Source organism: Lampris incognitus, chromosome 7, assembly GCF_029633865.1.
Source record: "Lampris incognitus isolate fLamInc1 chromosome 7, fLamInc1.hap2, whole genome shotgun sequence".
Taxonomy (NCBI): Eukaryota; Metazoa; Chordata; class Actinopteri; order Lampriformes; family Lampridae; genus Lampris; species Lampris incognitus.
The window spans coordinates 12579729-12599670 of NC_079217.1; the positions used below are offsets into that span (position 1 = coordinate 12579729).

At 45.2% G+C, this 19942-nt stretch overlaps 1 protein-coding gene across 1 annotated transcript in view; it reads right to left on the reverse strand.

Annotated features, from left to right (window-relative positions):
* gbe1b (glucan (1,4-alpha-), branching enzyme 1b) overlaps window positions 1-19942 on the reverse strand; it is a 103908-nt gene that overhangs the window by 74494 nt on the left and 9472 nt on the right. The window contains exons 2-7 of the mRNA XM_056283246.1: window positions 19158-19327; window positions 11521-11636; window positions 8146-8271; window positions 7318-7453; window positions 3975-4065; window positions 2294-2503 (exon numbers count right to left, since the gene is read on the reverse strand). Of these exons, the coding sequence (XP_056139221.1) occupies window positions 2294-2503; window positions 3975-4065; window positions 7318-7453; window positions 8146-8271; window positions 11521-11636; window positions 19158-19327 (849 nt within the window). The remainder of the gene's footprint in view (window positions 1-2293; window positions 2504-3974; window positions 4066-7317; window positions 7454-8145; window positions 8272-11520; window positions 11637-19157; window positions 19328-19942) is intronic.

The following is a 19942-nucleotide window of genomic DNA, read 5'->3' on the forward strand; positions in this document are numbered from 1 at the left end:
TGGCGGCCTGTCCAGGGTGTCTCCCCGCCTGCCGCCCAATGACTGAGAGCAGGATAAGCAGTTTGGATAATGGATGAAGGAATATATATATAGGGGTCTAAAATATTCATTATTCAAGTTCCTCTGTTAATTAAATGTAGATTTGTCTAACATATTTCATTAACTTGCAATTCCAAACTCTGCAACACATGCTGTAAGACAACAGTTTTACCACCACATCAACAAGAAACTACAGTTCATAGGTCAGCTTTTTAAATGAAATGTCAGGAAAGTTTTAAATTGCATCAGCCTACATTCTGACTCAAATAAGTGTGGCCTTAATAGGCTCTCACAACCTTCTGAATAATTGAGCAATTTTTTTATGCTGATGCTTCAATCTTAAAATCACACCTTGTTTTTCTCCACCTTGGTGAAACTGCAATGTGAAATGCATACAGATAGAAGTCTGCATGATAAGCAAGTAAAAATTTTTTGACTAATCTATTACAATATGCAAAAAAATACCATCCAACAAGTCAACTTTATAATGTAAAGACAAATGCCACAGGGTAGATTACTCTGAAATAAGGCCTATTCTCCGAAGAATGTCAAATTTGGAGACCTTCTCACATTTCCATGCATGTATGGAGAGAATTAAAAATATGTTTTAAAGTACAGTAGAATGGCGGAGCCTGTGGATCTGTCTCCAGCCGCTCTCCATTACACTGCAATTATCTCAATAATCGGGGGGTCGCTTTATCATTCGCGGTGGGCAACACGGTTTGTTGTTGCCTTGTTTATACCTCCCATCCCTGGTGTATTTAGAATGGATTATCTGCTAACACCTAGATCATGCAAGCTTTTGTACCTGCTCATTTTAATGGTCCGGTAGGAATTTCCGGGGAAATTATCAGCGCATTGAGTTTTATGTCTTCGCCGCATCGGCCAAATACAGAAAAAATAATGCAGGTAGCACTGAGATAAAAGAAGAAGAAGAAGAAGAAGAAGTAGACTGAGTATGCAGAAGATCTGTACCTAAAGATACTACAACGTCGTCAGGAGCTAAAACGGGTCGAACTGAGTTATCGAGTTCGGTGGTCGGGAGGGTGCGGACACAACAGCACCGGCGGTCAGAACCAGTGCTGTTGTGCTTGAACACTAAAGCAATTACCAGTACCGGTACCACTGTCTGTAAGTTCAAACCAAGTGGAGATCTTCCGGATTGAGGCTTTAAGCTACGATTAGAGCCTAAAACTCATTTGGAAACCAAAATGCTTCCAGGTTCTGAGCTTATTTTCAAGTCACACCATTCAAAGCATTAGAATCAAAGCTGCATGACACCCCTTCTGGTGACAAATTCAGAGCTTGTCCTGGAGGACGAGGCACATGGAACGGCATAATGGGCTATATTCAAATGAAAGTGCAATCCTGTTATTGCGTTTTCATTTTTCAACTTCATCCATTATACGGGGCAAAAAGGTAATTCAGCTGCAATAAACCAAACTGCATTCGACTTTTCATACTTAGGCACATTTGCTGAGAATATTAAAATGTTAATGGATTTGCCATCTAATTCTTAAAATCATGTCCTGCATTAAGGATGACAATAATTTAATGCTTTTCTTTTGACTGTTTAAACTTCAACTGCAATGAAACAACTGCTATCCGCTTGGTGAGCTAACCTACACCATGAAGTACATATATACTAGAATTTCAGTTAGATAATAATACTAATGCAAATGCATTTTCATGCCTGACCTGCTCAAAGGTTGACAAAAATCACATGTTCATTCAAAGGTGGACAGAGTGAAACAGCACTGCTAACCCCCCCCCTTTCTCCACAATTGTACTTGGCCAGTTACCCCACTCTTCTGAGCTGTCCCGGTTGCTGCTCCACCCCCTCTGCCGATCCGGGGAGGGCTGCAGACTACCGCATGCCTCCTCCCATACATGTGGAGTCGCCAGCTGCTTCTTTTCACCTGACAGTGAGGAGTTTCGCCAGGGGGGTGTAGCGCGTGGGAGGATCGCGCTATTCCCCCCCAGCCCCTCCCCCTGAACAGGCGCCCCAACTGACCAGAGGAGGCGCTAGTGCAGCAACCAGGACACATACCCACATCCGACTTCCCACCCCAAGACACGGCCAATTGTGTCTGTAGGGACGCCCGACCAAGCTGGAGGTAACACGGGGATTCGAACCGGTGATCCCCATGTTGGTAGGCATCGGAAAAGACCGCTACGCTACCCAGACAACAGGGCTCTGTACATTTTTCATGGCCACTCTCACGTCCCTTCTCTTGACTTAAAACAAGAATACCTTGAATAGTTGAAGAGTCGGCTATCCCACATGGCGTGCACCCCTCTCGGGGGCGCGTGGAAGAAGCACGAGTCGGAGCCATCGAATTTGTTCAGGCCATCCTCTGTGTTCTTGGAGGCGTGGCTGTGGACCACATCCAGCAGGACCACGATGCCCATGGAATGAGCCACATCTATCAGCTGCTTCAGCTCATCCGGAGTGCCGTAGCGACTAAAGACACAGACACAGACACAGACACAGACACACACACACACACACACACAGGGAGACAAATGCACATAAACAGACACATGGATGCACACCGTGCGAGAGCCCAGACACACAAAATGAATTACAGTTTTACTGTTGCTTGGAGGGTGTTTGTGAAATGAAATCAACCGCAAAGGCTACTGGGCAGCAGATTATTGTGTATATCACTTCCCAAATGAAACCTTCCGATTCATTTTTTTGAGGATAATTTATTTCAACGAGCTGACAAAAACACTTCAGGTTTTTTTAATCGTTCAATAGACTTTATAAGGCATTATGATTTCCCTGGGTTGATTTAATAACATTAAAGTGTTATTAAAAAAACAACTGTAGATTACACTCTGCAAACCACAAGATAAATTCACACTCACACACACACTAACATGTACGTATGCACACGTGGACACACACAAACATGCATGTAATTTCTGAGTACATTAATACTATCCTACAGCAACATCCCGTCAGTCCCACTGACAACCACTGCGTCGGTTTCCTTGCAAAAACAGCATCACCTCGCTTCCTGATAGCCAACTGCTAAGGTTTAAATGACTATGAGAAATCAATCATGGGTGAAATTACCCCATATACATTACACTTTGGGCTTACACTCTCCACCAAGCAAGGGATGAGGACCTCTGGAATGAGCTACACAGATAAATTCCCTTACTGGTCCAGTTTTATTGCTAAGTTTCCTTGGTAACACTTTCTGTGAAGCTTGCATCTATAACTTCCTATAAGCATCTATAACGCCCTATAAGCATCTGTAACGCCCATAGTTTCCTATAATGTGTATTACAATGACTAACGGCTATGGCTGAAGACTGTGCAATAGCACTGAAGTCTCATTATGCATGTCTACAAAACTTCAGCAGAAGAAGTTGGCTATGATGCATTATGACATTTGACAGATAAACAAGCTAATGATGACATATCTATAATGCATAAGTCCATTTTAAATTGACATAATGTATCATAAAGGTGGTTATGAGGTGTTGTGAGGGCATATACATGGTTATAAGAATCTTATAATGACTTATAGCTACACTTATAGGGCGTTATAAATGTTTATAGGGTGTTACAGATGCAAGCTTCATAGAAAGTCTTACCGTTTCCTTCTCCTCCCTGCATGAGCTGCAAATGTGTTTACAGGGACTCTGTTGCTGGCGTCCAACTCCCTGACCTCGACTTGCAGCATCGGCGCAGCCGTTTCCATGATTGTGTGTAGTTTAGTTGCACCACCAGCTTTTCCCAAAAAACATGTGCGGTTATGTTGAAAAGCATATATTCTAACTCTCAGGCAAAATGGTGTAAATGACAAGTTCAACATTGATAAAAGATCATCTATTGAAAAAGAGAAGACAGACAAAAGCAATGCAATCCACTGTTTGCAACACATCTAAATAATAGTCAGAAGGCGTCATCCATTTACCTTGAAGCAGCAAAGAAACTTGTAACCTGATATCCAAAGCTAGCATAGTAGGCATGCTCCATGATAGCCATCAGCTGAATAGAGTTGTAACCTGAACACAAAATGAAAAAAAAAAAGGTAAAAAAGGTATTGATCTGCAGAGATACAGTCTTTTTTGGGGGGGGGGGTTTCTCTCCTTTTCCCCCCAATTGTACCTGGCCAATTACCCTATTTTCCGAGCCGTCCCGGTCGCTAATCCGCCCCCTCTGCCGATCCTGGGAGGGCTGCAGACCACCACATGCCTCCTCCGATACATGTGGAGTTGCCAGCCGCTTCTTTTCACCTGACAGTGAGGCATTTCACCGGGGGGGACGTAGTGCGTGGGAAGATCATGCTATTCCCCCCAGTTCCCCCTCTCCCCTGAACAGGCACCCCCCCGACTGACCAGAGGAGGCGTTAGTGCAGCGATCAGGACACATACCCACATCCGGCTTCCCTCCCGCAGACACGGCCAATTGTGTCTGTAGGGACGCCCGACCAAGCCGGAGGTAACACGGGGATTCAAACTGGCGATCCCTGTGTTGGTAGGCAACGGAATAGACCGCTATGCTACCTGGACGCCCCTTCCTGCCTTCATTTGACAGTGATAGTAGTCATCTCATCTCAGCCCAATGAAGAAAAGGTCGTCCTGTATATTTTGGTAGTTGGTGGTTACATTTCTGGCCATTAATCAGAGGGGAAACAACTGTTGAAGGAAAACATAATAATAATGATTAAATGATCAATACTCAGCCTTTACCTCCAGTCTACAATTTGTCATGTGAAAGGTAAATTCCTTTACCAAGCTTAGGTCAATCTGCATGAATTAGCTCGTACATCAATATGCTGAGCACTGGAAGAGTTTAGGCACCCAGATGAAAATAAGTGAAAGACATTTTTGTGTGCTTTTCAGATTCGATCAAATGGTATTCAGATGATCCTTGTGGGGGTATTGGGTCACTGTGGCAGTGGGTAGGTAATATGTTATAACCAATTCATCTCCGCTACAAGCAAAGACAAAGATACACCTTCATATATAAGGATAAAAAATGAATAGAGATGTAAAAATGTCCTTTTGACAACCATTAATGTCATGATTAGATGACAACACCTGAGCTGTCCTGATAACATAAACCCACGTTGCTAATTAAGAATTATTTGTAAATTATTTTACCCATGAATTTGAATTCATCTCCTGAAGACAAGCGGAATAAGCTATCACATTCATGGGGTCCTAATCAGACTCAGGAGGTCATATGCATCCTTTCAAAATGCCCACACCAACTGTCTGCACGAATGAGAGAACAGCAGACGGCCACGAGGACTCCTGAGGGAAGCCCTATGCTGTTTTTACAGCTGCGATGAAGAGATTTCATTATGCTTTTCTGCACCTTTTTCAGACATTAAACTTTTTTCTTTTCTTTTTTCTTTGCGTTTTCTCCGGGGAAAAAAAAAGTATGACAAAGTGGGGGTGAGAGGAGGAAGTTTCTCCTTTCATACGCACTCATCTCTCCACAGCGGAGACAAGTTGAGATGGCAGGCAACAGCAGCAGCCGCTGGAGACGGCTGAGTTTAGCCTCCTGCAGAATCCTGTTGTGCAGACTCCTTCAGCTGCTGCCGGTTGATTCTTTGACAACATTTACTGTGGCGGTTTCTTCTCCCGCTGAAAAGAAACGCGTGGCAAGGGAACCTTTTTTTTGGGGGGGGGGCGGGTTGAAGAAATTTTGATTGCTTTTGGCTTGCTGTCACAACCCTGTATGCGCTTTTTATTGCTGTTAATACGGCTGCATCAGAATGCAAAATATTGCACCATCTTTACTACAGAAGAGTACTCCGAACCGAAACCTGCATCCATTCATAAAATCGAAATCACGTCATAATAGGGGTCTTTGGGCGTCCGGGTGGCGTTTGGGTGGTGTGTTGCCCGCCAACACGGGGATCGCCGGTTCGAACTGCCGTGTTACCTCCAGCTTGGTCGGGCATCCCTACAGACACAATTGGCCACGCCTTCGAGTGAGAAGGCGGATGTGGGTGTGTGTCCTAGTCGCTGCACTAGTGTCTCCTCTGGTCAGTCGGGGCGCCTGTTCGAGAGGGAGGGGGAACTGGGGGGGGGGGATAATGTGATCCTCCCATGTGCTACGTCCCCCTGGCGAAACGCCTCACTGTCAGGTGAAAAGAAGCGGCCGGCGACTCCCACATGTATCAGAGGAGGTATGTGGTAGGCCGCAACCCTCCTCGGAGCAGTGACCGGGACGGCTCAGAGAGCGGGAGTGACTGGCCAGGTACAATTGGGGAGAAAAAGGGGGAAAAATCCAAATAAAATGACATAAAAAATAGGGGTCTTTAACGTAACTCAAATGATAACCACATAAACGACTCAATAAGGCAAGCTAAATGACGCGCAAAGGATAATGTCAAGGGAAATTTCCTTTAATTACAACTCATCATTAAGTGTTAGTCTATATTAGTAATGAACAGATTTCATGTTAAATGATGGTGGGTTACAAAAAAATGTACCGCTCCCACAGTTCAAGTTCTATTCATCACAACTTGCAAACGGTCTGACTCTAGCCGTTTCGCTGAATGATGAGGCTCATGTCCAAGCCAGGGCTTTATTCGCCATTAGCTACCTGCAGCTACATCAGATGATTGAAACAAAGCGACAGGACCTGCAGCACCTGCTTTACTGGGCTGTGTTTGACAAATGCTGCGGCGCCCCTTTAACAGGCACCGTCCACATGTAATGACCACTTCTGGCCATACCAATACACAGCATGTCGACTCGCCAAAATGGTTCTGCGCCAGGAAAATGTGACAGATCCGCTGCAAAAATCAACATCAAATGGGCTGATATTTGGGGAAAAGTGGCACTCAAAACAGGACAGCATGTCTGCTGGGTTAAGAAGCACTGGTTGATGGGGCAGGACACTTGTAGATAGAAAATTAGTTCCTGGACCATGTCTCACTTGAACCATTAGCTTTTCTTGCCTTTATATAGACACAACTTTGAAGGCCAGGGGCTACATGAAATACCATCTCAATATAAAAAAATAAAAAAAATTCTATCTGGAGAGCAGACAAAGGGCTCTCTGTCCAAGCTGACAAGGCGACACAAAAGTTTTACTGACAGGAATGTCTGCAGCGTCACCTAAAGAAAAGGAGCCTAGCACGGTGATTGCAGAGCACTCCTATTTCACACACACTTGCATACGGCCCACAAAATAACAGGGAGACCGTATGCCGAGCCAAAATATGCAATCTGAAAAAGCATGTGTATCGAGATAGCAGAAGGCTCTTTTAGAGGCACTGCCATCTCATCTCTTACCCAGGTCTTTTATACGAGGCAGCACGTTGGTTGTGAAGTTGGTGTATGAGGCAATCTTCCCCTCGGGCGAAGCGATGCCCACGTGGGACTCATAAATTCTCAAGCTTTTGGGCTTCTTTGGCCGAGGGTGGACGTGCTGAAGCAGACAGAAGGAGAGGGGGAAAAAAAAGGTCATATGAGAGGCCGGCAACTTTTCCCACAGACCTAAAAAAAACCCATCTGTTTCTTCAGAGGGCCATAGACTTTTCTGGGTGTCTACGAAACTGTCCATCAACAAAGGGCAATAATAGTTGGTTACGCACTCCGTCAATGATCCTCACACTGGCCGTGTGAGCTGTGCTCTAGTTGATTGCTATGCTTGATGGCTCCCAACCAGTGCTTTTGAACCCCTTCTGCAGTAAGTGTCTGAAGTGCATGATTGAACCTCTAATAAACAAACAGAATACACTGCCAGTAAGAGGGCATGCTTCTCTAATTAATACGGTAGTAAATAACAAGCGATAAAAGAAGCAAGGCAATCGTTAATGCCCATCCAATTTCTTTTTTTAAACATGTATGTTGAGGATAAACAGCACAGCAGCACAGTCGGCCTCACTCGAAACAGCAGCAGTGCGTTAAGAAGAGCTAAGAATGTCTTATATGACAAAAATGTGAAGGAGAAGAATTGGTTCTACGTGTCTCGCTGAAAGACAAGTGAGCAGCGAGCCCAAGGACGCAGACACAGAAGGCTGGGTTGAATATGTTTGACTCGCTGTATATGTACAGTATGCGGTGTGCAAAATGGGATTTTGTGATCTTACATGCGGGGATTCACAATAAGGCACTTACAATATAGGGCTGAGGAGGATCCCAGTGAACCCAGTCGTAGATGACAGACTTATCATCCTTAGTCACATATTTTGCCCAAGGTGAGATCCGGTACATACGCTTACCGTCTTTGGTATGAACAACCACCTGGGAACACAAGATAAAAGAACAACGTTATAATAAAGGAAATCCAAACAATGATAACACAAAGAAGGGGAACTCAGAATAGATAAGTATCACTTCATATGGCCACTTGGAATAGAGTCATAGACAATGACTTGGACAGCTATATAAACAGTGACAACAGGAAAATGTAAAAACCATATCATTTTCAGATCGCTGTAAACTCATTTCATCTCATCTCATCTTCAGCCGCTTCTCCCGAGTCAGGTCGCGGTGGCAGCAAGCTAAGTAGGGCACTCCAGACATCCTTCTCCCCAGCAACGCCCTCCAGCTCCTCCTGGGGGATCCCAAGGTGTTCCCAGGCCAGACTGGACATGTAGTCCCTCCAGCAAGTTCTGGGTCTACCCCACAGTCTCCTCCCAGTTGGTTGTGCCCGGAAAACCTCCAAAGGAAGGCGCCCAGGAGGCATCCTAATCAGATGCCCAAACCACCTCATCTGGCTCCTTTCGACGCGAAGGAGCAGCGCTCTACTCCAAGATCTCTCCGGATGTCTGAGGTCCTCACCCTATCTCTAAGGCTGAGCCCAGACACCCTACGGAGGAAACTCATTTCAGCCACTTGTATCTGCGATCTCACCCTTTCGGTCACCATCCAAAGCTCATGACCATAGGTGAGGGTTGGAACGAAGACTGGTAAATTGAGAGCTTTGTGTTCCGGCTCAGCTCCCTCTTCACCACAACAGTCCGGTACAACGTCCGCATTGCTGCTGATGCTGCACCAATCCGCCTGTCAATCTCCCACTCCATCCTACCCTCACTCATGAACAAGACCCCGAGATACTTGAACTCCTTCACTTGAAGCAACAACTCCTCCCCACCATTTTCCGGTAGAGAACCATGGCCTCAGACTTGGAGGTGCTGACTCTCATCCCGGCCATTTCACACTCAGCTGCAAACCGCCCCAGTGCGTGCTGGAAGTCACGTTCGGATGAAGCCGAACAACAAAACCACATCATCTGCAAAGAGCAGAGATGCAACTCTGAGGTTCCCAAAACGGACACACTCCTCACCTTGGCTGCACCTTGAGATCCTGTCCGTGAATATCACAAGCAGAATCTTAGACCAGGGACAACCTTGGCGGAGTCCGACACCATTGTAAACTCATTGTTTTTAATACTGTAGTATAATAAGAACAAAGGAAACAAGTTGGCAAGAAATAAAAATAAACCAAAAGTGGCATGCAAACGAATAAGTTGAAGATTTGTGGTCGTATGTGTCTGCCGCTTTCTGTGCGTGGTTGTATGTCACTTTGGGTACATATTTCCGAATGCCATAATAAGTGCATTGCCTGTTTACAAATTGTGCACTGTCTACACGGCTATCAAACAAAGAGATTGTGAAGATTGCTTGTGACGTTTTTCTGTGCCACTACAGCATCAAAACTATTCTTCAAGCAAAGCATCTCTCCTCTCTCCCATGCTGCGCTCCAAGCTTTAAGATCAATACCGCACTGCGCACTGGAGACATAAAGTGGTGTAATGAAATTAATTAGGGGCAAAAGTAAGTTATTCAATACTTGGCCATCCATGCATTAACAAAACTAATGGGTGGTAAACTTTTTCTTAGTAACACCGGATTGACAGACACATTTCTGTGTTTTAACCTTTACGAAGAGTGCAATTTCTCATGTGATTCTACGAAGGGCCCATCTAGACATGGAGTTTGAGCCAGAGAGCAATTCAGAGAAATTACGAGTCTAAATCACCCAGGTCATTATCCATGCCTTTCATCTATTATGTCTTCAATATAGAGGGGGGTCAAATTAGTACAGTTTAGAAATCTGACGAAGTTACTTTCCCACCCTGAGTCAAAGAAGAAAGGAGAGAGTCAGCATGGGACTTGAGCATCACAGCCAGAATCGATCCGGTAGTGCTACCCACAGCAGGTACGTGCTGTGTCCTGTATCCTGCAGAAAGGGGCATTATAACTCAACTAACTCTGTCTACCGTTTTGAGGTAATGACTGTTCCAACGCCACCTGCCTGTGAGCCATTGGCAAGACCCCCCTCTGGGGCTTTTTCATTATGGCCGGGCCACCTGGGCTTTAGAGGGCTGGCCCCCCCTTATGACATGCTTCACAGTTTATAGGATTAGGGAAAGATAGCTGGATAAATGGACTGGCATAGAGCCTGACAGAGCGGTGGTCCTTCAGACAAATTGGCAAGCATTAGGCACATTTAGGGGAAAGGGAAAAAAAGGAAAAATCAATTGGTCCTCTGAGCAGGCTCAAGGGGTGAATGAACAGGCAAAACAACCAAGAACATTGGTAATATGCAAGTTGTTTAGTTCGGGTAAAAGAAGTGGGGGGGCCTTTGTTTGAACTGGTTAAATGCTTCAGTGTACATATATTCGTATGCAAAAAGGAGATAGTTTTATCTTTTAAATTAAAATATGGTCACCAAAAAAGGACGCCGCCTGTTTGTGGAAACAAATCAGGCCCTGAACAGAAGGGACGGAAGGGCAAGCTGCTCTACATGGGAGTGAGTGGAGCTGGGCTTGTGCTTCCACGAGGGAGTGCTGTGGAACTAATTCTAAAGTAGAGCACACAGCAAGACAGCCATTCAGAGGCTGCAGGGGTGCACAAGTAGAGGCCAGGTGCCAGCGTTTCCATCTGCTTCTTATCGTCCTCAGAATGACCTCCACTGACAATGGGAACTGGGCAGACTGTCCGGGGCATAGCGGCGTGCCAACGATGACCTGGTCCCAAGGAGAGTGGCTCCACTACACCCGTCCACTCCAGCCCTGGCATCCCATTTCGGGATTGTTTCTCATCCACGCCGTTTGCTTGAAAGGCGATACGTAACGGCAGCTGTTTCTTTCGCACCGAGCCCCCAGTGAATTATTAACCAGAGCTAAAACCAATCATCAACAGCCACTCCGGGCTGCGTTTCACGCAAGAAAACAGCGCAACTAACACACTTATGAGCAATAACCAACACAGATGTTGGTAAAAAAAAAAAAACCAGGGACTTCTTGGGCTTCTTGAGGAATATTCTGCACACGCGGTGATCTCGCTTCAGTATGCTGCGAGGTGTGCCCTGCTGTTACAAGCAACACATTAGTAGTCCAGGTTGCGTCATAACAGAACGCCACACATGAGAGGTAATCTGCCTTGTTCATAACGGCAACAAGCCCTCACGCTGTCAAGACGAGGGGACATCTGCCGAGAGTGTAAAAAGACCCATGAAGGTGTGCCGTGCCGTGCCGTGCCGTACCTTGAGTTTGGTGTTATGATCCACAGCTGGTGACTTGTCATGTTTGGGTGGCAGAATCAGTTCCCACTTGCCGTATTCTTTCTTGGTGTAAGGGTGAGAAAACTTGTCCCATTCATCTGCAAGTAAAGACAAGACAGGCTTTGTACACGTCCAATGAATCAGTTTATGAAGGCGACTGCCATTTCTGACTGGGCGAGTCACGTTCAAAACCGTTTGTGAAACACAGTGCATGCATATCCATGCCAAAATAAATATGTTTTTTTTGTTTTACATTTCTTTAAGATGATTTTTTTTGTGGAATTTTCCACCTTTATTTGATAGTCGAGAGACAGAGACAGGAAAGACAGGGGGGAGAGAGAGGGGATGACAAGATGCAAAGCGCCCGGGCCGGATTCCAGACCGCTGCGGTAAGGACTCAACCTTATGTGGTACGTGCTCTACCAGGTGAGCCACCGGGGCGGGGCGCCCCCCCACTTCCTGTTTTTATTGCAAAAATTGACTGAATAAACAATTTTCGAATTTAAGTAGTCTAATGTGTCAATGATCAGTCTCAATGCAAATCAGAAAAAAAAACAGTTAGAATCCACCAGAAATGACTTCTCAAAAGCCATGTGTCAAACAATTTAGGCCCAGTTTTGAAAGTGTACAGTGAAACTACGTTCCTTTATCCAGCCATCCATTATCTGAAATACTTATCCTGCTCTCAGGGCCGCGGGGATGCTGGAGCCTATTCCAGCAGTCATTGGGCAGCAGGTGGGGAGACATCCTGGACAGGCCGCCAGGCCATCACAGGGCCCACACACACACACACACACACACACACACATTCATTCCTAGGGACAATTTAGTACAGCTGATTCACCTGACCCACATGTCTTTGGACTGTGGGAGGAAACCAGAGTCCCCGGAGGAAACCCACACAGACAAGGGGAGAACATGCAAACTCCACACAGAGGATGACCCAGGATGACCCCCAAGGTTGGACTACCCCGGGGCTCGAACCCAGGACCTTCTTGCTGTGAGGCGACCGCGCTAACCACTGCGCCACCGTGCCGTCTAGGGTACATTCTTTTAATATAGTTAAAAAAAATTCTGCACACATTGGATTAAAGGCGGCGGCAAATGTCTAAGGATTTCATAGAGGTGACGAAAACAAACTTGTACCCTTCAATGCTCACTTCTTATAATGCAAGGCTCTGGAAGAAAAGCAAGACGTGTACTAATATATGCCAACATTATCTCATGCAAAAACACATTCACAGACACAGTGTGTGTCTCCTTTAAATACCAACATTGTTGGACATTACCCAATGCTATTCAAATCCATGAATATAAATAATGTAATACTAGAAGAGTGCACTCTACAGTAGAGTGCAGATCCCCACCAGGCCCATCTCCCCTTCTCTGGCGCTCGGACTTGGCAACAAACCAGCCGAGGTGTTAGCACTCAATTACGGTATAAAACAGGTTGTTCAAAGGTTTCAACCACTGCAACCACGTGATGCCCTTGATCATACAGTCATAGCTGCGCACAAATATCATTAGGCCGACGGGCCCAGTTGTATGCAAGATTAGCAGCGGACAGATTTACACAAATGTGGTCAGAAAACAAGAGTGATCTCCCTGCCATTGTAAGACTTTTTTTACAGTGCCCAAGTCGATTGAATGGGAAATGTGGAGTAAAAAAAAAAAAAAGAAAGAAAAAATTTAATATGCAGTGCCCCAGCTAAAAAAAAAAATGTACCACATAAAAACTTTTTGCCTGTCAGTCTGTGGATGTGCAGCCTCCTAGGCGGACCCTCGCATGAATGCAACCAAGTCTAATATGAACTTGCACTTTCCAAAAGGAAAAAGGTTTGCAATGCGACCATTTTGGTCTGACCCTACCATTGTATTTATTTTCATAATATAACAAAGCTGGGTAAACGGTTTACACTCACATATGCGAACCCCACAGCTCCGGTTGACTCAGATCAGGCAACAACAAGAATATGCAACACTTGACTGCAACCTAGAGGAAGTTGTTCCCTTATAACTTTTTCATTTTTTGGATTATCAAAATTCTTTGAATAACTTTTGATCATGACACTTTCGGTGTGGGAAGACGGCGGCGCGAGCTCGCGTTTGTGGCAGCCTCACCCAGTGCCGACTATGCAGTGTCTTTGTCCACGTCTGCATCTAAGGTTGTGTCCTCGTGTGAAGTTTTTTATTTTGTTCGTCAATTTTTTTTCATTTCATGGCTAGGAGAGCCGGGGTTGGATCGGCTGAGAGAGCTTACGGCCCTCTCCAGAGCTGTACCCAAGAGGCAGTCTGGCGGTGGGGCCTCGCCTAGCGTCAACTGTGCAGTGGTTTTGTCCGCATCTGTGTTGTAGTGTGGAGTGCGGGGGAGGCGTGTCGAAGGTGTCTGGCTGGGAGAGCTGGCGTTGGATTGGCTGGGGGAGCCTGGTCTGCTTCGTCCGATGGGCCCAGGGACCACGGCCCCTGCCTGGAGCTGTGCACGGGGAGGAAACACCGAGGGCGGCCTGACAGGACGCGGAAGCGGGGCAGGCTAAGCTAACTGCTAGCCCATGCAGACCGGCAGTCATCCTGGCTGGAGTTTGTTCTCTCTCTCTCTCTCTCGAGAGGAATTTCTTTGGACTGTGTTGCACTGAGTGGACTGTCCATCTATCCATTTTCCGAACCGCTTATCCTGCTCTCAGGGTCACGGGGATGCTGGAGCCTATCCCAGCAGTCATTGGCCAGCAGGCAGGGAGACACCTTGGACAGGCCGCCAGACCATCTCACACACACACACACACACACACACACACACACACACACACACACACACACACACACACACACACACACACACACACACTCATTCCTAGGGACAATTTAGTACAGCCGATTCACCTGACCTACATGTCTTTGGACTGTGGGAGGAAACCGGAGGCCCTGGAGGAAACCCACACAGACACGGGGAGAACATGCAAACTCCACACAGGACGACCCGGGACGACCCCCAAGGTTGGACTACCCCGGGGCTCGAACCCAGGATCTTCTTGCTGTGAGGCAAACGTGCTAACCACTGCGCCACCGTGCTGCCCTTTTTTTGCTTCGTTCTCTCTGTTTTTGTATGTTTTTGGTGGTGTCGGGGTTTTTTTTGTGGAAATTTTGGATGTGTGTTTTTTGTGTTGCACTGCTGCGGGCTGGGAGAAACAACATTTCATTTCTTTGCGTATGCAAGTACATGTAAGAAATGATAGTAAATTGTTCCTGATCCGAGTCAGCCGTAGATGTGAGTCACGCATGCGCACGGCGGATTTAGATCAGGCGGCGGCAGAGAGCAGCGTTGGGCGAGCGAGCTAGAGAGTGAATGAAGAGAGGGAACGGCGGTAGCGAGAACAAACAAAAGGTTTTGAATCACTGCAGCCACGAGAGGTTCTTCATCATACAGACATAACACATAACTGTGCACAAATAACTTTTTAGGCTGATGGGTCCAGTAGTATACGAGATTAGCTGCGGAGACAGAGACACACACACACACACACACACACGCACGCATAATGTCTTATTATCCCCTCTAGGCTAGCTGGATAATAAGATATGTATTTGCTGATGTAGGTTAGATTCCATAAGATAAAACTTCAAATGGCTCTTGTGGGGAAACTCGACGGCAGTGTTTCAACCAAAGACCATTAACGTAACGCTCTGTTGGAGGAATTATGTTTTATTTGTTTGTTGGTGTGGTTGCTGATACCCAATACATTCCAGTCCAGAGAACCTGGACCTGAATGTATCGGGTATACTGCAGTACAAGTGCTCTCCGGACTGGTTACATGCACCTCTTCCTTCCGTGATGAGCGTTAGCAATGCCCCTTTATGCCTCAGTCTCTCCATTTGAAAAGGGCAACTCAGACTAAAAGTGCAGGGGCAATCGGATAAACGTATTACTTCACCGCTCACTGAACATACTTTGTCATACCGAACAGGTAACAACAAAGTATCGCATCCGGAACTTGCTGATGCCTCGGTATCAATTGGCGATGACTGACAGGGGAAGATTATGATACAAAACAGCCATTATTAAAAGTCTATTCTGGCATGTCAGTTTAACACATTGAGTTTACAATGCAGCAATCCATATCTGCTTGCTATTCATGAAGAAAAACAACCCCGGGATGGAAAAATGAATCACCGGAGCTGCACCAGAAGTGACCGGGCACACCACCAACACATTTCAGTCAGGTCAAGTCATTTTTTTTTCTTCCCCACAATTTATTTATCTCTCGTTGCTTAATGTCTACAGAAAAAAAAGGTGCATTATGCATTCAACCTGCACCATATTCATAACAACGGCTGCTGGGCTGTTTCCAAAGTTGCTATGAAATTGAAATCAAATAATATGACTGAGCCGTGTCAAAATGTAATCTCTCACAGAATTGAATGTTGGAATTGAGACGCTGCCCAAGGTCCTGGGCAGATAATTAAAAACTGAAAGAATATGGAAAATGGGGGACAGAGGAGCAGCAACACTGGAAACAACTAGTACAAAAATGTGTAGGGACCGTACATAAATTTACAGATCTCCGGTTTGGTACCATATATTAAACTGAGAGTACCACCATCATTTTCTTCACTCCATCAAACCTGTTTGGAATGGATAAAGCAAAGAGGTATAAGCAGGCGTGCTGTGGCACAGCATGGCGGATGTTTGAAAATCTTTTGTTTTCATAATCCTGTTTTTCCACAGGTACCTCTGCCCCAAGCAGAAAACGTGTGGTCAGTTGGCTACTTCAGGTAAATTAATGGGACCCCATAACTTTTAGATTTCATTATGTCCTTGAACCTAGTTTTTAGGCGGTACGTTGGCGCAGTGGTTAGTGCGGTCACCTCACAGCAAGAAGGTCCTGGGTTCGAGCCTTGGGGGTCGTCCGAGGTTGTCCTCTGTGTGAGTTTGCATGTTCGTCTGCGTGGGTTTCCTCCGGGGGCTCCGGTCTCCTCCCACAGTCCAAAGACATGTAGGTCAGGTGAATCGGCCGTACTAAACTGTCCCTAGGTATACATGTGTGTGGGTGTATGTGTGCATGTCGGCCCTGTGTGATGGTCTGGCGGCCTGTCCCCGCGACCCTGAGGGGCAGGATAAGCGGTTCGGATAATGGATAAATGGATCAAGTTTTTATTCGTCTATTTGTCTATTGTGGAAAGTAATTTATTGAGGCAGTTTTAAAAGATTTCTATAAATATATTTAGATCACAAGAAATTGAAAAGAAGATCCAAAACCTCACAGTATACATTAGAAGAAAATAACAAGTTAAAAGACGACTGACATTAAATTACTTTCAAAAGTTGGGGCTAGAGGGAAACGCAAAGTCAGTGCAAATAGAAAGGGCTGCAAGTTCGGGATAATTTTTTAGATTTTATTAGCTAGTTATTTCATCATCCCCTGCAAATATTCCAACATTCAAATGAGCCCCCCCCCCACCTACAAACCACCACCGCTGCCCCAAACGCAGTATGGAAGTTTATCCTGTGCAAGCAATATTTACATCATATCCTCTTTCTTTTTTTTTTCTTGTTGGCTGATCAAAAAACCGCTGGTAAGTTTTGTATCACGGCTCTCTCCATTTTCCTCAATTTGCGACCCTTTTGAGTTCAAGCAAGCAGAAATGAGACTGATGCATCTTATTCAATCAACCATGAAGATACTGGGTACCCTGGCTATTTACGCTGAAACATGTCTTCCCTTTGATCCCAACATGAGGCGTTATTTCAAGTGAGTTTTTTTTGGGGGTGGGGGGTGGGGGGGGATTGGTTAAATCATTGATGATAATGACAATAATCAAAACAGATTTCAAGTGAAGATCAATCGCTTTAAGAAAAAACAGGCAATTAAACATTAAGAGAATCAACATAGTTTGTGGTACTTTCATTATGGTCAGTGTGTAGGTCAGGAGATTTGTGGCCCCAACAACAGCACGCCAAGCCCCTTTCCCACTGGATAAAAACCCCGCTAACACCTGCCAACATCTGGCTTTTGTCTTAGGTGGGAAAAGTTACAATCGGCAGTCATTCCCAGGGCAAATGAATCTGCAATAGTCACCGGTATTTATTGCCTCCATCTCCGATCGGCAGTGATGGAAACACGACACCCACATAGACACACTAATTTTCGCCCCTTTTCTGGCGCGTTCGTGACGTCGAACGTGACACACCAGAGGAAAAAAACAAAAAAACAAAAAAAAGGCATACTCGTCTACTGACAATGGGAAAGGAGTCAATTGCCTGCTTTGAGCGGGTTTTCCCATGTTTAAAAACCTGCCAATTTTGGTGGGAAAAGGTATTACACAGACTAACCCTTATAGATTTACTGTCTGTTGAACTTTTTTTTTTTTTTTTTTTTTTATTTCTGATTTTTCCCTTTTTTCTCCCAATTTAGTGGCCAATTGATCCCTATTTTAATTCAAACACCCACCCTCGTATTGCATGCGTTCGCCAACTGCATCTCTCCGGCCGGCAGTCTCGAAGGAAAGCGCCTCCCCACTTTCGTGACAAGGCGAATCCAAGCCGAACCACTGTTTTTCCGACACACACAGAGACGCATTCACATGACGAACACAAGCCGACTCCGCCCCCCTCCCGAAGACAGCGTTGCCAATGATTGCTGCTTCATCGAGTCCGGCCATAGTCGGATCTGACGAGACCGGGGCGCGAACCCCAGTCCCCAGTGGGCAACTGCATCGACACCAAGCCGATGCTTAGACCGCTACGCCACCGCGGACTTTGTCTGTTGAACTTTAACGAATACTCTTGGATTAAGTATATCAAAATAACAATAAAATAAATTGGGTAACACTTTCTATGAAGCTTGTATCTATAATGCCCTATAAGCATCTAAAACACCCTATAAGCATCTATTGCATTTATAATGCCCATACTTTCCTATAATGTGTATTACAATGACTAACGGCTATGGCTGAAGACTGTGCAATAGCACTGAAGTCTCATTATGCATCTCTACAAAACTTCAGCAAAACAAGTTGGCTATGATGCATTATGACATCTGACAGATAAACAGGCTAATGATGACATATTTATAATGCATAAATCCGTTTTAAATTGACACAATGTATCATAAAGGTGGTTATGAGGTGTTGTGAGGGCATATACAGTTATAATGAATCTTACAATGACTTATAGCTACACTTATAGGGTGTTATAGATGCTTATAGGGCGTTATAGATGCAAGCTTCATAGAAAGTGTTAACTATAAATTGTTAAACCAGTTTTAGCTATGTCAATTAAACCTATTCAAAACCCCTCACATAACTCAAATAGCACACTTCATTGCTGAAAACAAGCCTCCCCGCTTTTCCTTTGAAAGTAATAACACCTGTAAGATACAAAGTCTTAGCAGACAGCAGCAATATCTATTTATGAATAACAGGTAAGCAGACAGTAAGAGACATCAACAGACATCACCAGGCAATAACAGACAGCAACAGACAAGAACAATGAAAGACATTGACAGCAAAAGATAATAAAAATAACAGAGTAACAAATAACATCAGACATGAACAGACAGTAGAAGACATTAGATTGAACCATTGGGTCAGTCTAATGTCTGGCTGTGTGTGAGCAGACTACTTACTGAAGTCCCCAGTGAGGAAGAGGGCCTCAGCGGCCGGAGCCCACTCCTTTAAGAACAGGCTGTTATCGGGCCGTCGCTGCACGCCAAAGGACCAGTAGCTGCGAGTGAACTGATCAAAGCCTCCTTCTGCCTCCTCCAGCAGAAAAAGTTGCTTTTCCAGCAGCCCATACCTTCAAAACCCAGTGGAAATGCTCGTGTTAATTCAATTAACTGTCTGCGATGACAAAGCACAAAACAACTGCCCCCTTATAATTATTACTGGGTATGTTTAAAAGACTAACCCTTAACCATTTTAGTGAGTTTGCTGACATTTACAGGTTGAAAACCATGCAAAGGTTAAAAACATGGCAGGCTGGTCTTGGTACTCCGTGATGTTAGCATAGCAGCATAAACACGGCTTTGGCTAATAATGTAGGCCTGTTGGATGTAGGTGTAATCTAGCAAGGCAAAAAAAAAAAAAGAAGAAGAAAAAAAAAGGCCATTTTCATTTCACATCGTCTTTAAAAGTGGCTCAGCCCTTTCAGAGAGTATATCCTGTATACTATATCCTGAGAGAGTACTACTGGTATATCCTGAAAGATAAAACTCTATTACTTGCAACTTGCCCGGGGGGGGGGTGGTAGACCAACCAACTTCGCAACTTATCTCACTTAAATTCTTGCGGCCAGCTGGTGTCCATATCAGATTCCCCCTGGTGAAGTCAGCCTCTTTCAGCCAACTGAGTTAAGTGCACTCTCTCTCCTACAGCCCTGAAGCCAAGCTCAGACTGGCCTCTGAATGCCCTG